At 34.6% G+C, this 21585-nt stretch overlaps 2 protein-coding genes across 6 annotated transcripts; both read left to right on the forward strand.

Annotated features, from left to right (window-relative positions):
- Nucleotides 1–5012, forward strand: LOC132165277 (uncharacterized). Of its 3 annotated transcripts, none has more exons than XM_059575774.2 (10): nt 1–513; nt 1207–1332; nt 1872–2008; nt 2490–2578; nt 2699–2796; nt 3096–3224; nt 3310–3347; nt 3596–3663; nt 3770–4236; nt 4449–5012. In XM_059575774.2, the coding sequence occupies exons 1-10, from the start codon at nt 459–461 to the stop codon at nt 4871–4873; spliced, it is 1632 nt and encodes a 543-aa protein (XP_059431757.2). In that variant the 5' UTR covers nt 1–458; the 3' UTR covers nt 4874–5012. The 3 variants fall into 3 exon arrangements, with proteins under 3 accessions (XP_059431757.2, XP_059431764.2, XP_059431772.2); XM_059575781.2 differs by having other exon boundaries at nt 3105–3224; XM_059575789.2 differs by having other exon boundaries at nt 2490–2557.
- A 6381-nt stretch (nt 5013–11393) lies between these two features.
- LOC132163559 (uncharacterized) lies at nt 11394–17031 on the forward strand. Of its 3 annotated transcripts, none has more exons than XM_059573883.2 (11): nt 11394–11547; nt 12290–12415; nt 13072–13187; nt 13789–13877; nt 14006–14103; nt 14405–14533; nt 14617–14675; nt 14985–15070; nt 15721–15799; nt 16135–16175; nt 16255–17031. In XM_059573883.2, exons 1-11 carry the CDS (start codon nt 11493–11495, stop codon nt 16886–16888), a joined length of 1512 nt encoding a protein of 503 aa, XP_059429866.2. In that variant the 5' UTR covers nt 11394–11492; the 3' UTR covers nt 16889–17031. The 3 variants fall into 3 exon arrangements, with proteins under 3 accessions (XP_059429866.2, XP_059429875.2, XP_059429883.2); XM_059573892.2 differs by having other exon boundaries at nt 11395–11547; nt 14617–14654; XM_059573900.2 differs by lacking the exon at nt 12290–12415 and having other exon boundaries at nt 11395–11547.
- Nucleotides 17032–21585: the final 4554 nt, after the last annotated feature.

Below are 21585 nucleotides of genomic sequence, written 5' to 3' on the forward strand. Positions count from 1 at the left end.
TCCCCTGCTCAGATACTGGAGAATCAATATATATGGCTTCTTTGCTAGCTCGATCTCCCTTTTTCTGTTTTTATTTTTTTATTTTTTATTTTTTTATTTTTATTATTAAGAAAAGTCAACTCATGATCAACAAACAACTTCTTAAAAAAGAAAACTAAAAATTATTTTCACGACTCAAAACATTTTTCTAACAAAAACAACTCTTACAAAGATTATCAAAACACCACCATTGTTGTCCCCTCATTGACCTGTTGACCCTTTAAACTACTTGGCTTTTCATTTTTACGCGTTTCTACGCGTCGTAATTTTGTTAAAACCGGAATTATTGTTCATTATAAAGTAGTCATTCTTGGTATATTGTCTATAGATTTTCTGGCCCGAGACTTTGGTGGGTTGAAGGTAAAGAATTGTGATCAGTTAACTGTTTGGAAGGAGTTGAGCTTGTCAGAGGTTTAATAATGGCCGCAGTCCAACTCGATGGCTTCGAGATTCATGGGTTCCATACTTTTCAAGGTGCGGACATAAATTCTACTTCATTGATTTATTTATGTATTTGGAACTTCATATCTTGCTTTACCTGGCTTTTTGCAGTGATTTTTGAAGATTGAATTTTGTGTTATTAAAGCAGGGAAGCACTTTAATGTTGCTAAATAAGAAAATAGTCACTGGGCTGGAGTAAAGTACTCTCTTTATTTGGCTTTTTTAAGTAAGAAAAGAACTTGTTCAGTAGCTTTTTGCCTGGTTGATTCATCGTTTGGGAAATTCATCCACTTTCCAGTATTTTTAAAACAATAAGTGTCTTTTCGATGGGATAGTTGTACATCTTTCTTTGGATCCATCATCTATGGAGGTAGATTTTCTGGCAATTTTGAGATTTCTTGATGAATAAGGCGGTAGATTTTGTGGCAACTTTGTGGGTGTTTAGGTTTCAACCGGATCCTACATAACAGATAGAAGAATTAAATTACTTCCAACTTCCAATTGAATTCGAAGCACAAAAAGCTAATGAAAGGCTTTGGTCAGATGCTTTTGATAAGGTGGCAGCACGGGATTGGACCTCAATGCTATTGGGTCGATACTAAATTGATTAATAATAAGGCTTGCCCAATACACATCTTTCACACATTTACTGTTGGGGTTCTAGATAGTAGATATGTATTATTCTCATGCTCTCTGTTTTTTAATGGTTCCTTGTTCCGTGAACAGATTTAGGTATTGGGAATATTGTGAAACACGCCGGAAGAAGATGGCTCGGCAATCATGAAATTTATGCAATAATCTGTAATTACAAGCATTTCTGCGTCTATAGCAGTCCAGTGAACTTGCCCAAAAGTAATTACCTATTGCCTATTTCTATTAATTGTAACATGATTGCTATAGTAAGGTTTAACTCTAGAATCATTGCATATGTCCTCATGCAATTTCTAAAGTTTTTTAGCTTAATGTATTTGGAGGGAAAGGAAAGAAAGGATTTGAGGACCGCGAAAGAATGTTGGAGGAGCTTATAACATATCTTTTTTCTTCTATACGTGGTATAACAAGATTTCAAAAATTATTGATTTGTTATGTTCTAGTCCTTTAACATGCTTTATTTTGAAGTTTTACACCCCTACCCTTTCTTAAAGTCTTGTCAGAAAGCCTAGGTGCTCACCTCGAAGCATTTGCTACTCATATTGGATATTCTCCAGGCATATATATGTAATATCTCGAAGTAGTTAATATTAATACAGAATGGTTATGGATTTGTAGCTCTTATTCATAAGTTTGATGAAGTTTATGTATATTTTACAAAGCTTCTTTCTCAGTAGGTAGATGATATCAGTTACTACTGATATTGTTATAAGGTCTGTTTTGGCTGCTAAATGTAACAGGTGGTGCTATTTTACTTTTTGACCGTAAGAGGGTTAGGAACTTCAGGAAGGATGGTCATAACTGGAAGAAGAAAAAAGATGGGAAGACTGTCAGTGAATCCCATGAATGCTTAAAATTGGGGTTCTCCAAATTTCTGGTATGCTATAGCGGCATCAACTTATGTATATATATGCAAGTAATAATACCTGATCGAGTGAGTAATTTGTGTTTTTAAAATATTCACTTCCTGATACAAGCAAACAAATACACAGATATGTCAGGTACATACACATATACATATACATATGCATCATATCTTTATCTATATATATATATGCATGTATGCACCCCCAGAAGTTCAATTTAATGTTTCTCCTTTCTGTGCTTTGTTTGATTCTTGTATGTACCTGTTACCTGCAACTGCATGTTTTGGGCATATTCGTTTCACCTGAGTATGGATATAATGATGTTGTGGCTTAATTTGCTGTAGTATGAGCTCCAATGTTGCTGGTGTTCATTTGATTTCTGGAATATTGATTAGCTGTACACTATTAATGGACAATTCATTGTTAAGGTTCTTTCCATTTGGCAAATTCTGTTTCAATGAGGTTCCATTTGCTTGTCGAATCATGGTTCAGGTTGGTAATGAAAGAAGGATCAAGGTATACTATGTGCGTGGCCAAGATAACCCGAACTTTGCTCGCAGGTGTTTCTGTCTTCGTGACGAGTATGTAATGGTTAAGCTTTATGTCAATCTTTAAGTCCAACAACTGGTCAGCTGCTATTCTTAATAATATAGAACATAAATTTTTCCATAAGTAATTTTAATATTACTTTTTTGTTTCAGGAACCTAGAACACATAGTCCTTGTTCATTATCGTGATGAACTACAGAGGGACTCTGGCGATAAGCATGTATATTTTGTTGGCAACAAAGACTTTTTAGGTGATATTACTTGAACTTTAGATGAATTGAATTCTATAATGTTTTCGTAGAGAAGTGGCTTATTTTGTTTTAGAACACATAGTAATTTTGAGTTCAGAGAGGTCATAAGATGATACATTCTTTATTTAATATTATTGTTATTCTCATTATGCTAGACAATTAGTACCTGGATTTACAAGTTTAGTTAAACAGCTGCTATCTCAATTTATTGTTATTATTGGTGCACGATGTCAATACTCTAATTGTACCTTTTTCTTGGAAAATGGATATACAATGTTCAAACCCTTTGCTTTTCAAAGAATCAACAGGGCTTGGTGACAATTTAACTGTCCAGAATCATGAATGGAGGCGTCATGAGATTAATCCAATGGAACGGGATGAGCTTCCACTGACAAATGATTCTAACAACTCAACTGCACCTAAAGAAGGTAAATAATTAGATGCTATCTGCAGCAGAGCCAGTGGCAAGACAGAAAACAATTCACACTCAATATTTCACCTTCTTTTTGGCAGATGAAGTTTCAAGCTTTGATCAATCAAGTCAAATTGAGGTAAATGATTCCTTATATGATCTAGAGATCTTCCTATATTGTTTTTTTTTTTTTTTTTTCAATGTAAGAGTTTTTTCCCTCATCTTGAGTCCTTTTCATCTCCTTCTTGGTACACCTTTGATGTATGCTGTGCAGAAAGTGAACGATTGATTTTAGACTATGGTATCTTAATGTGCCTCAGTTTTTAGCTTTCTTTTCTGTACAAATTCTTTGGATATATTGTTCACGGTTGGTGGATGATGTTGCAGAAGAAGAGACAACGAGAGGATGTGAACGCCCAGCCAGGAGGGAGTGGTTCTGAGGATAGGCGTAGGAGGTTCCCTACTTTCTCTAGTGATTAGGGTTATTTAATAAAGGGTTGTTATGTTAACCACCCTTGGCAATAAGATTAGATAAATGACATCTTTTGCAATTGTTTTCAGGAATTGTGGGAATACTTGGGAGTCTAGTAGCTTACAGCTGAAGTTCATTATTAACAAGCTCTTTCTTCCAGTATTTACTGGGAATGGAATTAAAGGAAAAGTAGATTTGGTTGATGCTCATACTGCACAACTTGTAACTTGTGGGCCAGAATCCTCAGGCAAGGTTGAAATTGTAGTTCTAGAGGGTGATTTTGATGGTGATGAGAGTGGCATTTGGACAGCCGAAGAGTTTAAAAACAACATTGTGAAAGAGAGGGAAGGAAAGAAACCCCTACTTACAGGAGACGCGTTTGTAAATCTTAAAGACGGCACCGGTGTGGTGGGTGAGATTTCTTTTACAGATAATTCAAGCTGGACAAGAAGCCGTATGTTCAGTCTTGGGGTAAGATTTGTTGACAACATTGAGGGAATTAGAGTAAGAGAAGCAAAGACAAAATCTTTTTTTGTCTTGGATAACTGCAAAGAATGTGAGTACTTATTTTAGCTGCTTTAGTGGTTGGTGTTGTATTTTATTTTCGTTGTTATTTAGTAAACTCTGATACGACTGTCATACAGCTATGGAAGCCTACACATTTAAACTTGGTTGATAATTCAAAATAGTTAGCATGTTAGGTTTGTACTGTAAAGATATATATTGAAATGAAACTCCATTAATTGTAACTTGTGATTCTGATTGCAGTGTTCCCTTATGATGAGGATGAGGAGGCCACACTTGCAGGCGGGTATTCACACATAAGCAATGGGAGCAAGTTTATGGCTTCTGATCACAAGATTGGTGGATTTGATTATTCTTCTGCTGCAGATGGCAGCATTGCAACCATCAATTCTTATGGTGTTACTAGCGGTTTGGATGAGCATGGCTTGCACAATATTGACAGTATGGATCTCAGATATGACCAGCCGGCGCCTTTGGATTTCCCAGGCCAAGATCATCTGGAATTTGGCGATAATTTGTTAGAACCATCCTGGGAATCGGATCTACAGTGTGCCCTCCATAACTTCCTGTTGGCACATGCACATTCTACAGCTGTTGCTCAGAGGAGATGGACAAAGGTATTCAGCGTTTATAAATGGTTCTCAATTCGGAAGGCTGTAATTTGTTAAAAAAAAAAAAATGAAACTGTAGATACAAAAATAAAAACATAAAAATAAAAGAGAGAGATTGCTGCCCATCTAATTTGTATGAGGGTCATACAAATTAATATTAATACAACAATTAAGTACTTGATATCGATTTAGTTCCAGTGTTAATGTATGATATAAACATAAGTCTATATATATTATAAATTATATTTATACATATATGCATATTGAATAATATAAATGTATAAGATCAAGACTTAATCATGTGATTCAGTAACAATTCAAATGCTTAATCATATTATTCATGTATAATGATAATGTGATTTGTAGTCTTTAATTTATTTTTAAAAAAATGAGTATAGCTATCACATTTTCATTGTGGGTGTTCTCAAAAAATGAGTATGACAATTCAAAAAATGAGTATGGCTCGGTGTTTTCCTAGTCCTAAGTAGATATTATTTCTAAAAACCAAGTGAGCAAAATAAGAGCCATTTTTTTTTAAAAAAAAAAAATGAAATAAATAAGATCATGGTGACATGCCACAGGTAGCACGTCACCACGTGGCGTGCATGGGGATCACCACATCCCCTCACTTGAATGTGCTTCCCTTGTTAGGTCCTCCTTTTTTTTCTTTCTTTTTTGGTAAAGTCCTTTTAACCCCCTCGAACTACCACACAATGACAATCTCTCCCCTAAATTATCAATTGCGACAATTTACTTTCCAAACTACCAAAACAGTGACAATGTGCCCCTGTAAAGGATAATCCCTCAGCAACAGTTTTGATGTATATCTTGAATATTTGAATTCAAAACTGTTGATGAGGGATTATCCTTTATAGCTCCCAATGCTAAAAAAATGACGAAATTATTCTTATAAAATTTTTAATATAAGACAAAAATACCCCTAAAATTTGGAAGAAAAAAAATTTAAAAAAAACATGGAAAATATTTGTTATGTTTTTGTGTTGGTTTATTCAATGTCTAAAACTTTTTAATTATTTATTTGAGGACCGAGAAGTTGATGATTTATTGAAGAAGATATGTATTGCAGCTGATGTTCGAACATGGAAAATGATGTTCGGACATGATGTACTTAGGGAGTAGTGTACATGTTCCCTGAGATGTCTGGATATGTCAATGAACATAGTTTGTTTCTCTAATAGTAATTCCACTTTTTCAACCAAATTTATAGCCTTCATATAATATTCTCTTCATAGGCAGGGTGCATATTAATTTAGAGATTCATGAATATGATTAGATACAATTTGAATACGACTTACATCATCGACAATGAACCTGTCAACAAAAGAAAACTGAACGAGTTTTCCCATCAATCTAATGATGCAGTCCCTCATTTTTTGTAACACTTGTTGCATCTCTTACTAGAACTCTAGGAATTCAATCCTCGAGATAACCTCCCTCTCACAATATTCTGCGTCGTTAAAGGGGTCATTACCATTGTGTTAGTTGACTCTCGAATTTAGATAAAACCGGCTAGGATACTTCATGAATTTGGCACGGCACCCGAAAGGACCCCTCCCCTACTAGCTATAGCAACGCTGTTGGAGAGGTTGCTACCATTACTCAGGTAGGACATCAAACAGAATAACGCATGCTCTGAAACCACTTGATGGGGGCACGAGAAACGTGGATAAAAGAAAAGAACGACTACTTCAATTCTATAAGAACGCAAGCTATGCATAGCTTAAAGGATAAAAACACATAAATTTATGTATTTTCTCAAATATTTATTATTAGAGTTGTAAACTACTTTCTTCAACAATGAGCTCTTCTAAAAGAGAGTCCCTACCATGCGAATTAGCTATAAAAGTGGTGTTTTGTAGCATCTAACCATCTTGTGACACTTCATTCATTTAAGAAAATTGTAGAAAATCAAAATGAGAACAAACCAAACAAATCAAAGTGAAAAAAAAATACCAAAAATACCCCTGGCCACCAAACCCAGCAGACCCACGCCGTGGGTTGGGAGACCCACCGGAAAACAATTGGAAACCGCAAAACCAACCTCAAAAATCGATTCTAATGCCTTAAAACTTATTTTTTGATGCAAAATTAAATCCTAGAGGGGAATGTTAACCCATTAGGAATTTTATCATACTAAAGGGATCACCCTCAAACCCCTGCCATGACCCAGCCGTGGGTCACGGCCAGCGTTTCAGCAGAAGGAAGAAGAAGAAATGGGAGAAGAGTTTTTGGCAGGAAGGAAGAAATGGGAGAGAAGAAGAAATAAGGAAAAATCTAGTGTTTTAAGCTGTATGATAGTTTTGTGCATTTTTTCTATGTGTCAATCTTCTATTGGGGGCTGCAAAAGTGGTCTTTTGCAACCCATCAAACTCCTTCTAAAATAGAAAATACAAAGCTTTCAAAAAGAAAAATCTAAATAAAGATAATTCTACAACTAGTGCTAATTAATAATATTATATCTGCGGATACTAAAACTTAATAAGCAACTAAATTACCTAAGTAGGAAAATATTATAAAATCTTAAATCTTGAAAGCAATAAAAATAAACTAAAGATGAGAAAATAAAATAAATGGTAAAATCCTAACTTAAAATAGAAAATAAATAGAATTAAATTTCGTGTCAACCAAATATGGTTCACAGTCGGCAGTGATCTTGACAAAATCTTTCTTTCTAAACTTCCTTTATTCGAATTACTGAACAAAAATCTCCTCAAACAACACTTTCCTAATATATTCTTTGCTATTTTTCTTAATTCTAAAAACACCGAAAATATGGATAAATGCTGTCCTACGTACATCATACACATACAAGAATTTAATTAACAACCATGCCCTCTCATCTTCTTCTTGGAATGGTACTTAAAATGGACGTAGTTGTGTTTGGTAAAACTTTTCACTTCTCCCTCCTCATATTTCCACTTCTTCCAAAAAAAAAAAGGTAACTTTTTTTTTCAAAACTATTAGTAAACAACTTAATTTCTTCATTCTTCTCTCACAAAAAACTCATGACAAAAATATATTCTAAGTAATATGTATTACTCATCTATCTGTAAAACCTAATAGAGAAATGATTAATTTCATGGTGTATACCCATGAAATTAATCTTTTTTTTTTTTTTTTTTTTTGAGGGAAATGATAAAACATTTCATTCCAAAGAATAAAACAGGCCTAAGCCTTACAAAAATAGAGCCATCTGCTCTAAAATCACAATGTCCGAAATACAACTAGGATGCTCCTCCAACCATACTTGAGTCTCTGGGTTCTTTATAGCACACTTTGCTAATCCGTGGGCAGCTAGATGAGCTTCCCTTTTTACATGTCTGATGCTCCAACCATTTAGAAACCCTAACACCCATTTGATATCTTGAATAACCTGTCCATATGGAAGCCAATTTTTCTGGGTGTTGCTAATTGCCCTCACCACAAGCAATGAGTCCCCTTCAAGAAATGAAATGAAATTAATCATTTTCATTTCATTATTCTTAAATTATTGGGTTAAATTCATTTTACTCCCTGAAGTTTCAGGGGTTTTTCAAGTCGAACCTCAATGTTTAAAAATTGGCAATGTACTCTCTAATGTTTCAAAAAATTTCAATTCAGACCTTCTTTTACTAACTTCCGTCTAATTGGACATAAATCATACCACGTACGTCTCACGTGGGATTTTGATGCCATCTATTCCAATTTTACTCTCATTAAAACCTATAAAATTATGTAATTACCCTCAATTTCATAGGTTTTAATGAGGGTAATTACGTAATTTCATAAATTTTAATGAGAGAAAAATTAGAATAGAGAGCATCAAAATCTCACGTGAGGTGCACGTGGGATGATATCTGTCCAATTAGACTGAAATTAGTAACGGAGGGTCTGAATTGAAAATTTTTGAAACATTAAGAGGGTACATTGCCAATTTTTAAACATTTGGATTCGAATTGAAAAACCCTTGAAACTTCAGGAAAGTAAAGTGAATTTTCCTCTAAATTATTATTTAACACTAAGAAAAAAAAAATTAACCAATCTGAAGTTGAATTGGCCTGCTCATCATTCTTTGCCTTTTTTTTAATTTTTTTTATTATTATTATAAAAAGTCAAAACATTAACCGACAACTTCTTAAAAAAGAAAACTAAAAGGATTCTCAAAACATCACCATTGGCCTGTTGACTTTTTCGTTTATTTATTTATTTTTAAAACAACCCGATCGATTATCGTTTAAACAACTTGCCTTTCCATTTCCACGCGTTTATACGCGTCGTAATTTTATTAAAACCGGAATTATTTTTCATTATAATGTACTCATAGTATAATAATATAATGAATTTTTATTATTATAATGAGGCATTTTTAATTATACTATAATAGTTACGTGTGATGTGCTCTTGACTTGGGTTTTGGCCAAAATACTCGAACTCGAGTTCAAGCTTAACATGGATCCAACCCTAACGAGCTGATCTCGAACACAATTTTTAGCCTCGTGTCAAGTTCGAGCCAAACACAAACTTAAACAAGTCAAGCTCAAACAATAAAAATTCACCCAAGTTTGGCTCATTTACACCCTTATCTACAAGGTACGCCTTGGTACCCTAAGCTTGTTTCCATGTTATTTATATTTTGACCATATGATTTTCATGCTTTTTACAAGTTTTTAATGTGCCATGATGAATTTATATAAATATCTCCCTTAAAAGCAAAAAGGTTTTCAAAATGATATGGGCACACTCTTGTTTTTCAAAATGATTTAGTTTGACATGTTTTTATTAACCTATTAGGAGCTTAGGAGGAGATTTGCTACGTGTTTGGTAAGAAATAGGAATCTTGCATGAATTCTAGTACCCATCAAAAGTTTGACACTTGTTGACCGAACTCTCGACTATTATGAACCAAACATTTGACAGTGTCCATAATGGATAATTAGGGTTTTCATCATGCTTTAGCGAGTTTAACTCCCAACTAGGATTTTAAATGCATGTAATGGGTTCTTTAGGTACTATGTAATGTTAGAATATGTTTCGCAGTAGCAAGAGTTCGAGATGTCCAATGATTTGAGTGAGTGGAAGAGGTAAGTAAATACTTACAATTGCTTTAAATAAAACGTATTATATGCTAGTTGACTAAGCATGCGTATGTTATGAGTCTATTACTTTTTTATGTTATGAATAAATGATTTAACTAATGAATAATGATTGCATCGTATAATATGATACACCAGTACGTGCGGTATAACGGTAATGAGCTTAGTATATAGACTTGACCCTCCAGTCAAAAGATGTTTATGGTTTATAAGAGCCTTGAATTCAATGGTTGTTTGTGACCGTCACAGCTATGCTTAAATAATAGGTCACTATAGGATATACGTTTGTTAGTAGCATGGGTCACTCGAGGTCGGACTCGATCGGCTTGTAAGTGGGCGAATAGTAGCGTACAATATCCGGGGCACCGATATTATATTATAGCTATGTTTGCCAAGAGAAGGGCCGGCACTGTTCCAGCTACAGTGCCATCTGACATGTACAGTGCCAAAAATTGACTTTGTAATATTAATTTTTTTTTTTTTAATATTTTGCTTTAAAAAAAATTTTTAATATTACAAAGTCAATTTTTGGCACTGTACTTGTCAGATGGCACTGTAGCTGGAACAGTGCCGTTCCAGCTACAGTGCCAGTCCTTCTCTTGGCAAACATAGCTTATAGGTCTCTTGGGATGGCACTAACCCTACTAAAAAAGGGTTAAGAGCTTGAATAGACTATACGGAGAATAGTTATAACTTGCTATCAAGCATTATTTATTTGCATTGAAAATATTGGTAATTGTTGCTAGGATTATGCACATGTCTCTTTAAACTAAAACTATATTTTTATTGTAATAATAGAGGTAACACCTATTATATTTGTGAAAACCCATATTTATTATTCTATGATGTAAATTGTAACTCATAAGCTTATTGCACACTCAACTATTATATTTGTTTACTAAGTCGTAAATTTATGCAGTTATTTGAGGTTTAGTAGGTTGCCCGCAGTTAGAGTGAGATAGTTTGTTAGGATGAAGACGCCGAGCAAATGTCTCACATTATCGGGTTTGGTTAGTTGGTAGAATACTGTTAGAAGCACTCGATCAATAATTGATGATGCTACTAAAATATTGTGTGATTATAGAAATCTCAGATCATGTATTTTCGTTGTTCGCTTGTATTTACTCTATAATGTTAATGAGTGATTTCTCTTGCTCAGTGATTTTTCTCAGTAGTACTAACTTTGTTGGCAGAAGGCTTCATCTGCGATAATTTTTAAACTAAGGGGTCTATTTGATAAGACGTTAAACCATCAGGTGAAATCTTTAACCAACATTTGAGATCATAGCTTTAAGTAATCAGAGCCGTTCACAGATTGGCCCATTAGTCTAGTCGTCTTTACAAAGTCAGCGGGATTGGTTCACCACGTGTACGCAGTATAACACAGAAATGGAGACCAAAAAAAAAAAAACAAAACAAAAAACCCGCAATTTTCGTTAAACAAATTAATACTTTTCCAATTTCTTTCGACGCGGTATTACGTGAACTTATTTTCATATAAATGCACTTCGGTGGGCTTAAGGTGCAGAATTGTGAGTTAAGGTGTCTGAGAAAATAACTACTTCGGAGGAGTTCAGCTTGCAATGGCGGCAGACCAACTCGTGGGCTCCGAGATTCATGGATTCCATACTTTGCAAGGTAGGGACATAGATTCTACTTCATTGATTTAATTTATTTATGTATTTGGAAATGCATTTCTTGAATCAAATGCATTAGCATACTTAGTAGCACTTTGAAAGAACATTTTGCAGTGTTTTTTTTTTTTAAAGATTAAATTTTGTGTTATTAAAGCAGGGAAAAACTTTGATGTTGCTAAATAGTTAATGGAATAGAGTTGTAATTTTTTTGTAGTTGCCCTTTTTGGCTTTCATAAGAAAGAAAAGAACTTGTTCAGTAGCTTTTTGACTGGTTGATTCATCGTTTGGGAAATTCATCCACTTTCCAGTATTTTTGAAACAATAAGTGTCTTTTCAATGGGAAAGTTTTAAATCCTTCTTTGGATCCATAGACAGGGACAGAGAGATCAGGTTTGTAAACAGGGGAGTCATGAGGTTTATAACAGAAACCATAGTAATAGTGCAATTTTGAGATTTCTTGAATCAATAAGGAGGTAGATTTTCTGGCAACTTTGTGGGTGTTTAGGTTTCAACCAGATTCCCGAGTAGACATATACATAACATTGATAGAAGAATTAAACTACTTCCAAATTGAATTTGAAACACAAAGAGCTAATGAAAGGCTTTGGTCAGATGCTTTTGATCCTCAATACACAGCTTTTCACACATTTACTATTGGGGAGTTTAGTAATTTTATCTAGATAAGTAGATATGTATTCTTCTCATGCCTCTGTTTTTTTTATGGTTCCTTGTTCCATGAACAGATTTAGATATTGGGAATATTGTGAAAGACGCCGGAAGAAGATGGCTCTGCGGTGATGAAATTTATGCAATAATCTGTAATCACAAGCATTTCTGCGTCTATAGCTGTCCAGTGAATTTGCCCAAAAGTAATTACCTATTGCCTATTTCTATTAATTGTAACATGATTGCTATAATAAGGTTTAACTCTAGAATCATTGCATATGTCCTCATGCAATTTCTAAAGTTTTTTTAGCTTAATGTATTTGGAGGGAAAGGAAAGAAAGGATTTGAGGACCGTGAAAGAACGTTGGAGGAACTTATAATATATCTTTTTTCTTCTATACGTGATATAACAAGATTTCAAAAATTATTGATTTGTTATGTTCTAGTCCTTAACATTCTTTATTTTGAAGTTTTACACCCTTGCCCTTTCTTATCAGTCTTGTCAGAAAGCCTAGGTGCTCACCTGGTGAATCTTGTGGTTGTACCTATTTGCTACATGTGATAGCATTCAAAGCATTTGCAACTCACATTGGATATGCTTCAGGCATATTTTTATATCTCAAAGTAGTTAATATTAATACAGAATGGTTATGGATTTGTAGCTCTTATATATTACAACTGAAAACGAAGAAGCACTCACAAAAAAAAAAAAAAAAAAAAAAAAAACGAAGAAGCATATTTCTTGCATAAGTTTGATGAAGTTTACATATATTTTACAAGGCTTCTTCCTCAGTAGGTAGATGATATCAGTTACTAATGATATTGTTATATGTTCTATTTTGGCTGTTAAATGTGACAGGTGGCGCTATTTTACTTTTTGACTGTAAGAGGCAAAGGTACTTCAGGCAGGATGGTCATAACTGGAAGAAGAAAAAGGATGGCAAGACTGTCAATGAATCTAATGAACGCTTAAAAGTGAGGTTCTCCCAATTTCTAATATGTAATAGTGGCATCAACTTGTGTATATGCAACTAATGGTACCTGAGTGAGTTGTGTTTTTACAATATGCACTTCTTGATACAGGCAGACAAATACATTGATATGTCAGGTACATGTATAATCAAATCTGATTACCTAAAAAGTAGGAGATGATATGTAATCAAAATGATTTGATTACAATCATACATTCTAACACTACATATGCATGCATCATATCTATATTTATCTATGTATCTATCTATACATGCATGTATGCACCCCCAGAAATTCAATTTAATGTTTTTCGTTTCTGTGCTTTGTTTAATTCTTGTATGTGCCTGTTAATTGCAACGGCATGTTTTGGGCATATTATTTTCACCTGTGCATAGATGTAATGATCTTGTGGCTCAATTTGCTGTAGTATGAGCTCCAATGTTGCTGGTGTTGATTTGATTTCTGGAACCTTGATTAGATTTACCCTATTAATTGACGATTCATAGTCAAGGTTATATAAATTTCATTAGGTTATAAAAGGTTCTTTCCATTTGGAAAATTCTGTTTTAATGAGGCTCCCTTTGCATGCCCTTTCATGGTTCAGGTTGGTAATCAAGTAAGGATCCAAGTATGCTATGTGCATGGCCAATATAACCCGACCTTTGCTCGCAGGTGTTACAGGCTTCTTGACAAGTATGTAACGGTTAAGCTTTATGTCAATCTTAAAGTCCAACAACTGCAGCTATATCTTAATAATATAGAAGATAATTTTTTCCTAAAGTAATTTGATCTATGATTTTAGTAATACTTTTTTGTTTCAGGAACCCAGAACAAGACATAGTCCTTGTTCATTATCGTGAACTAAAGGAGGAATCTGGCGATAAGCATGTATATTATGCTGGCGGCAAAGACTTTTTAGGTGATATTAATTGAACTTTATATAAATTGAATTGTATAATGTTTTCATACAGAAGTGGCTTATTTTGTTTTAGTACACATACTGGTAATTTTGAGTTTAGAGAGGTCATAAGAAGATACATTCTTCATTTACTTTTATAGTTATTCTCATTACGCTAGACAATTAGTACCTGGATTTACAAGTTTAGTTAAACAACTGTTATCTCAATTTATTGTTAGTACTAGTGCACGTTGTCAATACTCTAACTGTACCTTTTTCTTGAAAATGGATATACAATGTTCAAACCCTTTGCTTTTCAAAGAATCAACAGGGCTTGGTGACAATTTAACGGTCCAGAATCACGAATGGAGGCGTCATGAGATTTATCCAATGAAACGGGATGAACTCCTACTTATAAATGATTCTAACAACTCAACTGCACCTAAAGAAGGTAAATAATTAGATGCTATCTGTGGCAGAGCCAGTGGCTAGACAGAAAACAATTCACACTCAATATTCACCTCTTTTTGGCAGATGAAGTTTCAAGCTTTGATCAATCAAATCAAATTGAGGTAAATGACTACTCATATGATGTAAGTAGAATCATTCATAGTCTAGAGTTCTTCCTATATTGTTTTTTTTTTTTTCCTTCCATAAGAACCTTCTCTTTTTCAATGGAAGAGCTTTTTCCCTCATCTTGAATCCTTTTCATCTCCTTCTTGGTTCACCTTTGATGTATGCTTTGCAGAAAGTGAACGATTGATTTTAGACTATGGTATCTTAATGTGCCACAATTTTTAGCTTTCTTTTCTGTACAATGTTGTACAAATTCTTATTTCTATTGTTTCCTCGCATGTGGGTCTCTTTGGATTGTTGTTCACGGTTGGTAAATGATGTTGCAGAAGAAGAGACAGCGAGAGGATGTGAACGCCCAGCCAGAAGGGAGTGGTTCTGAGGATAAGCGTAGGAGGTTTCCTACTTTCTGGGAGTAAGAGTGACTTACTTAATACAAGCTTTGATTTTTTTTGTTAGTTTCTGTTGTTGGTAGTAGAATATTGAGCGTGAATGGAGGTGGGTTATGCTTGTTTTGTGAAAATTGTTGATGCATGTCATGTATTGTTGTGATATAAGATTGAAATGTTCTGAGGAAGTGGAGATATGGAGTAAAATGAACTAGTTTGGTAATAGCTGAACTATGTTTGCTTGTTTAGTGGGAATTTTCCTTCAATGTGTCTTTCCCATGCGGAATTTGATTGCTGCTGGCTTGATATTGTGGAGATTTGATGCCAATGGTCTTTGGACCAAATGGCATCTCCTTGTCCCATATGGTTGCATGAGTTGGACAATTGATGTTGTTTTCAGTTTCTAGAATGGGATATGGGTGTTATAAAGTCTAGGGGAAGATAGTAGAAATTGGTTTCTAATTGAATAATAACTCTTTTGAATCTGGTTAGTGAAAATCGCTTTTCCTTGTAAATATGAAAAAATGATTTTAGAATTGTCATTCAAAAAAAAGTATGAAGTGGATGTATATTTGATATAAAGAAGTTTAGTGTATTTGATGAGGTATACTGGACCAAACTGATGACAGTTTTTCCCATAAATTTGATTTGTAATGATTTTGTTCATGCTATTCAGTGTGGTCTGCGAATTTAAGAAGAGGCAATCAGTCCAGAATTTTCTAGAGCCAATTCTAGAATCCGTGATTCGTAGAGTGGTAAGTTTATGATCTTAGATTAATTTATTTCTGATAATTGGTTCTACAGTTTTATATTGAAGTCACTTCTTTATTCTGTGCATGTTGATTCACCGAATCATAATGCTGTATTTTAGTGAGACTATTTTAAGATTCTATGAAATTAAAATAAGGCATTTGAAAAGCATTTAAACAGCATGAAACAGTAAGAAATGATACTCTGGTGATTTGGATATATAATCCTATTAATATATTGACTGACTATTAGTATCTGTTCCGAAATATATTTGTCACAGTATTCATTGATTATTGTATAATTGGTCAATACTCATTGATGTTTATTTATGTATTTACAGGTCAACGAGGTATTTGAAAAGCATTTAGACAACATGAAACAGTAAGAAATGAAGGGTTGTTATGTTAACTACCCTTGGCGATAAGATTAGATAGATGACATCGTTTGCAATTCTTTTCAGGAATTGTGGGAATGAGGCAACTACTTCCGAGTCAAGAAGCTTAGATGTGAACTTCACTGACAACCTCTCTCCCCCAGTATTTTCTGGAGCTGAAATTGAAGGAGAAGGTTGCTCTAACATACAAGTAGCTTTGGTTGATGCTCATATTGATCAACAACCTCTCTCTTATGACGGGGAGGCCTTAGCCAATGTTCATTACCCGGCTAGCTTTCCCTGGACAGAGAGCCCTCCCAAGTTTTTGGCTTCTGGCGAGATTGGTGAATTTGATTATACCCAACAGTGTGCAGCTTCTCCAGATACCTTTTCTGTTTTGGATGAGCATGGCTTGGACAATTTGGACAATATGGGTCTCAGATATGACCAGGCTTTGAGTTTCCCAGACGAAGTCACCAGCTCCCTACCTTTGTGTGATGAGGATCATCCGCAATTTATCGATACTGCTATTTACTTTGAGAACCTCGAGTTAGAATCATCCTGGGAACTACAGTGTGCCGTCGACAACTTCCTGTCGGCGGCTCGTTCTACAGCTGTTGCTCAGATGAGATGGACAAAGGTATTCAGCGTGTTTAAGTGGTTCTCACTTCAGAAGGCTGTAATTGTTAAAAAAAAGGATATATTATATATAAAAAAATAAAAATAAAAGAGAGATAGATTGCTGCCCATTTAATTTTGCATGCAGTTGTAGTGAGACGAGTTGGAGGTCTAGCTTTTTAGATGTGTTTGGAAGTGTGCCCTAAACTTCAATGTATATTAGACATATATAATTGCTTATTGTTCGATCGTGTATATGTAACTGGGTATTTCATTTGATAAGATTATAACACGTTAATTATAAAGTTGGAACACGACAAGAACATTAAGAGTGTACATGTGGGCGGATGTTAATAGAGATCAGCAACCATCTCTTTCAGCGAAAGAAAAGTTTATACATCTATCTTTTGTATTATATTTTGAAAATAATCTCTCTTGTATGATAGTGAGATTTGGGTGTATTGGGGCTTTAGGATTTGAGTGATTTTCTCTCTACTATTTTTGTTCTTCATCTTTTGATAATAGATTTTTTTTAGGTCGTTTCCGCTAACGAATGTAAGCTTGTTAAGCCGAACCACTTAAATCTTTGTGTCGTGTGATTGTTTATCTTTGTTATTCTGCATTCTTCGTATTTTTCGCATCTCACGGATCTTAGGAAATAGGATTAATTTCCCAACACTATCCACATATACGGATGCGAATAACGGTTTTAACGTATGCGGACGCGAGTACATACCTTTTATATATAATATATATTTTATATATTATTAAACATCAAAATTTTGGATTAGATATATGTTATGTTTATGGTATTTTAGGTTTTTTTTTTTTTTTCTTCACAATTCACTCACTCACTTGGAAAATACGGCAAAAGTAGTGTAATAAAAGCAGTGAATGCTATTGGAGGAAAAGTCTCTGCAAGTATTTCCTTGGTTTCTAGGCAAAAACCGAAAGTTGACGAGATATGAGGTAGCAGTAAAGGCAACCACCCACACCTGTAAACCAACCATTTATAGACAAATAAGACGGATATATCATATACGACTGATATTGAAGCGTGAAAGCTAAATTCTAAAGCTAAATTATGCCTTGAGCTTTAGAATATTGCAGCTGGATTCAGGGGATTGGATAGGTCCCCCTCAAGGAATAGCAGGGTACCCCAATCCTTGCACATACTATATTAGGAGAGTTGACATTGTTACTTGTAAATGATTGATGGATAATAGTGAGAATCGGAATCTTTCTGTATTTTCGTTTAAAATTCTTGAATGTTATTTTTAATTAAATTATTCCAATTTTATTATCCTAGTATGAAACTTGGTGAGATACAACTAAATTAGCAATTTAAAAAAAAAAAAAAATGTTTAATACGCTAAAATGTCGAAATTTGAATCATTTACCTAAAAATTGGGTGGACTTTTAAGAACTTTTCTATAGAGTTATCCTTAAAATGTCTAAACCATTTTAAATGGTAGAGACGTCAAAGTTCAAACTCATAACTTTTGACTCTGATACGATGTTAACTCATTACTTGTCATAAATGCTTATAAACTTTTAACGCATGTTTTAGATTGGGTTGAAAAATAGAGTTTTTAAAGTCAAAAATAATTTTTTATAAAAAATTTTATTTTTAAACTTTTTTTTAAAGTGCTTTATGATCATTTTTAAAGTAAAAAAAACAGTATTTTAAATTTTTTTACCAAATAAGTAAACTTTTTGTAACTCTTATTAATGATTTACCAAATACAACCGCGGCCAGCTTATTCATGATTTTTGACGTCTACCTCTTCTCTCTCTCTCTCTCCCCCTGTCCTCTCTTAGTCTTCATTGACCATGGCCGAGGTCCATAGCCGTCATCCATGACCAAGACTTTTGTGGGCTCGGAGATTGAGAGAAAGAAAGGAAAGAGAACGTGGAGAGGAAGAGAGACGAGAGAGAGGGAAATGGGATATTTCTCGTTTAAAAAATGACAAAAAATTAACCAAATTTTTAGATTGAAACATGACGAAAGCTTAGATCTTAAAATAAAAATAATAAAAACCAATCTCAAAATGAATGGAAAAACGCTCTACAAGCACTTGAGGTATTTTTTATTAAATCCTTCCTTAAGATTATTCTATCATTCTATCTTTAAGCTTAAAATTGTTTTATCTACCTTCCTTTAAATTTATATCGGTGTTGTCACATTCTACCCAATTAGAAGACGACATGAGTTCCATTTAATAAAAGAATATTTTTTTAAAAAAAAAAAAAAAAAAACTTCTTCTATTGTTAAAAGAAAAAAAAAAAAAAAAAAAAAAAAAGGTGGTCTAAACCACCCCAGTGGCATTGGGGGGTGGTTTTGCCACCCTCTTTGGCTCTTCTGAGGTGGTTCGAATCTTTTGTAGTGGTTTAGCCACTCTCTATTCGGCCAAAAGGGGTGGCCGAGATTGCTCCCAAAAGCTTGGGATAGTTTGGCCCCCCCTTCTTTTTCTAAAAAATAATAATAATAATTTTCTTTATCTTTTTTATATTTATATTTAAAATTGTCTTTTTATGTTTATATTTTTCTTTATTATTTTTTATTAAAGGAGACATAAGTTGCATTTTGATAGAGTATAACGTGCTAGCACCAGTAGAAATTTAATGGAAAGTGGACGATTTAATTTATTCAGGTGGTGTTTGGCAAAGGTGGTGAGGTTGCCTAGACACTGTAGGGTGTCGGTATATCTGCCTTTAATAAAATGAGCTGGCTGAACCTGATGTAGAATTACCGTATTAACCTTTAGTTTCTTTCTTTTTGTTTTTCACCGCTCTCGATTACCCTCCATCTCCCTCACTTTCTTTCCTCCCTGTCTTCTCACAGCTGTGAATTTCACATTCTCACTCTCTGCTCTCACAGCCTCTCACCCTCTCCACACTCTCTCCGCTTGCTCTGTTCTAAGTTTTTTGTTCACCGCCTACTCTGTTTCTTGGGTATTTGGAAGAAGGTTTCCAAGCTCACAGCTGTGAATTTCACATTCTTTCACTGCCATGTCTTCAAAGGCCAGGACTACGAGGCACCTTTTCTTTTCCATTCTTTGTGTTTTCATTGAAATTTTTCTGTGTTGAGTATTGTGGCTGTGGGTTAGTTTTTCTGGGGTTTTGCAGAAGAGTGGTGATTCTTTGAATGATATTTTTGTGTTGTTGTTCTGCGATTATGGGTAATTCCATTTTTGTGCCTGAGATCTTTGGGTTTTTCTTGATTTTTGTTTCTCGGTAAGTTTTACCTAGGCCAACATTTTCTTCTTTTTTGTAATCCCAGATTACTCTGATGGACATGAAGCTAGCGGGGATGGGGACGACGCCTAGTTTGGTGTTTGGCAAGGGAATTTTCTAGAGAAAACAAAATCCTGCTGATTTCAGGATGCTCACGCACATGGGGACGCCTGGTTCTGTCGGTGGGCAAGGGGAAAAGCTGGCTAGCGCGGGGGGAGACGCCTGGGCTGATACGTGGGGGGAAGCTGGCTAGCGCAGGGGGGGGACGCGTGTGACCTGATAGTGTGGGGGGGGGGGGGGGGGGGGGAGTGCCTGGGCTAATCAAAGGGATTTTCTGTGGAAAAAAATTCAATAACGGGGGCAATATGGTTGAAAAGGTGATAAATTTTGAGGAGAAAAAATTGATGTAGTCGGTCAACGGTTCAATGATAAACAGTATCTGGGTTTAGCCTTTTACCAAACAGAGCCCAATAACCATTCTAACCTTAGGGCTACTGATTGAACGAGTGCTTTTGTTGCAGGTCTCATGCGGAAAAGGTCCAAACGAGTGTAGTGATCAAACCTCTTGGGTCTCGCTTGAATGGGGTCCAAATTAATGATATACCAAACGAGTCTCTCTATTGCTAACCTCGTTTGAGCAGAGTCCAAAAGAAATGCCGAACAAGCTTCACAAACTTTGTTTTATCACGTATCTTGTTTGGACGAGAAGCGTTAGAGAACCAAAGAGTTAAACTAAAAAAAAATTTTAAACTGACGTGGCATTTTAAGATTGGAGAGAGTGGCAGACACGGGAGAGAGAAATGCTTTTTTTTTTTTTTTTTTTTTTTAATTTAGAAACTCTTGTCACGTTAGTTTGAAAATGTTTTTAGGTTCAACTCTTTGGCTCTTTAACACTTTTCTATTTGAACATACCTCGAAGAACATTTAGACATGCATCCTGGAAAATTTATTTTTCTCACAAAAATCTTCCCTAGTTAAAGCCACTTCTAACACTTCAAAAGCTCCTCATTAGCTCCATACAATACTTATGCATTGAACATGCACATAAAAATTCCAACTTTCTACGTGAAACTTCCATTTTAGGGAAAACTTTAGTTTTTTTTATTAACATCATAACTTCCAAATTCTCAGCATGCCACAATAATACTTCAATATATATAAGTGACTACATTAATTACTACTATAACTTTTAATAGCTATATAGTTCAGAAAGGGTGTAGTCATTACCTATGTAGCCAATTCCTCCAAGAATGTGGTACCTCAAGTGATTACTAGGTTAAGTTGGAGGGTTAATAAATTTACTAGGTTCAATATGGTTTATTGGAAGTGAGAATTTTGGACTTTTGATTTTAACCAAATATTTGATGGGGAACCACCAAACGTTCGACCTGCTACTAGATCCGTTGAATAATACCATAGAACTTTTGACGACCAACCCTACATACTGCATCTTTCTTGTACTGCACAACACAGGAATGTACCCCAAGTCCCCATTGACCTGTTGAGAGTTGACGCTTATTATTATTTTTTTTTTTAAAAAAAAGGATATTTCCTAGCTTCCGC

This window comes from Corylus avellana, chromosome 2 (assembly GCF_965113065.1).
Source record: "Corylus avellana chromosome 2, dhCorAvel1.hap1.2, whole genome shotgun sequence".
Taxonomy (NCBI): domain Eukaryota; kingdom Viridiplantae; phylum Streptophyta; class Magnoliopsida; order Fagales; family Betulaceae; genus Corylus; species Corylus avellana.

What these genes read in the sequence shown, in the direction of transcription:
- LOC132165277 (XM_059575774.2), top strand. Translation starts at nt 459, where the DNA reads ATGGCCGCAGTCCAACTCGATGGCTTCGAGATTCATGGGTTCCATACT. An exon ending in CTCAACTGCACCTAAAGAAG is followed by an intron (nt 3,225 to 3,309) that starts GTAAATAATTAG and finishes TCTTTTTGGCAG; the next exon opens with ATGAAGTTTCAAGCTTTGAT. An exon ending in TCTGAGGATAGGCGTAGGAG is followed by an intron (nt 3,664 to 3,769) that starts GTTCCCTACTTT and finishes AATTGTTTTCAG; the next exon opens with GAATTGTGGGAATACTTGGG.
- LOC132163559 (XM_059573883.2), top strand. Translation starts at nt 11,493, where the DNA reads ATGGCGGCAGACCAACTCGTGGGCTCCGAGATTCATGGATTCCATACT. An exon ending in AATCTAATGAACGCTTAAAA is followed by an intron (nt 13,188 to 13,788) that starts GTGAGGTTCTCC and finishes TTCATGGTTCAG; the next exon opens with GTTGGTAATCAAGTAAGGAT. An exon ending in AATCCGTGATTCGTAGAGTG is followed by an intron (nt 15,800 to 16,134) that starts GTAAGTTTATGA and finishes ATGTATTTACAG; the next exon opens with GTCAACGAGGTATTTGAAAA.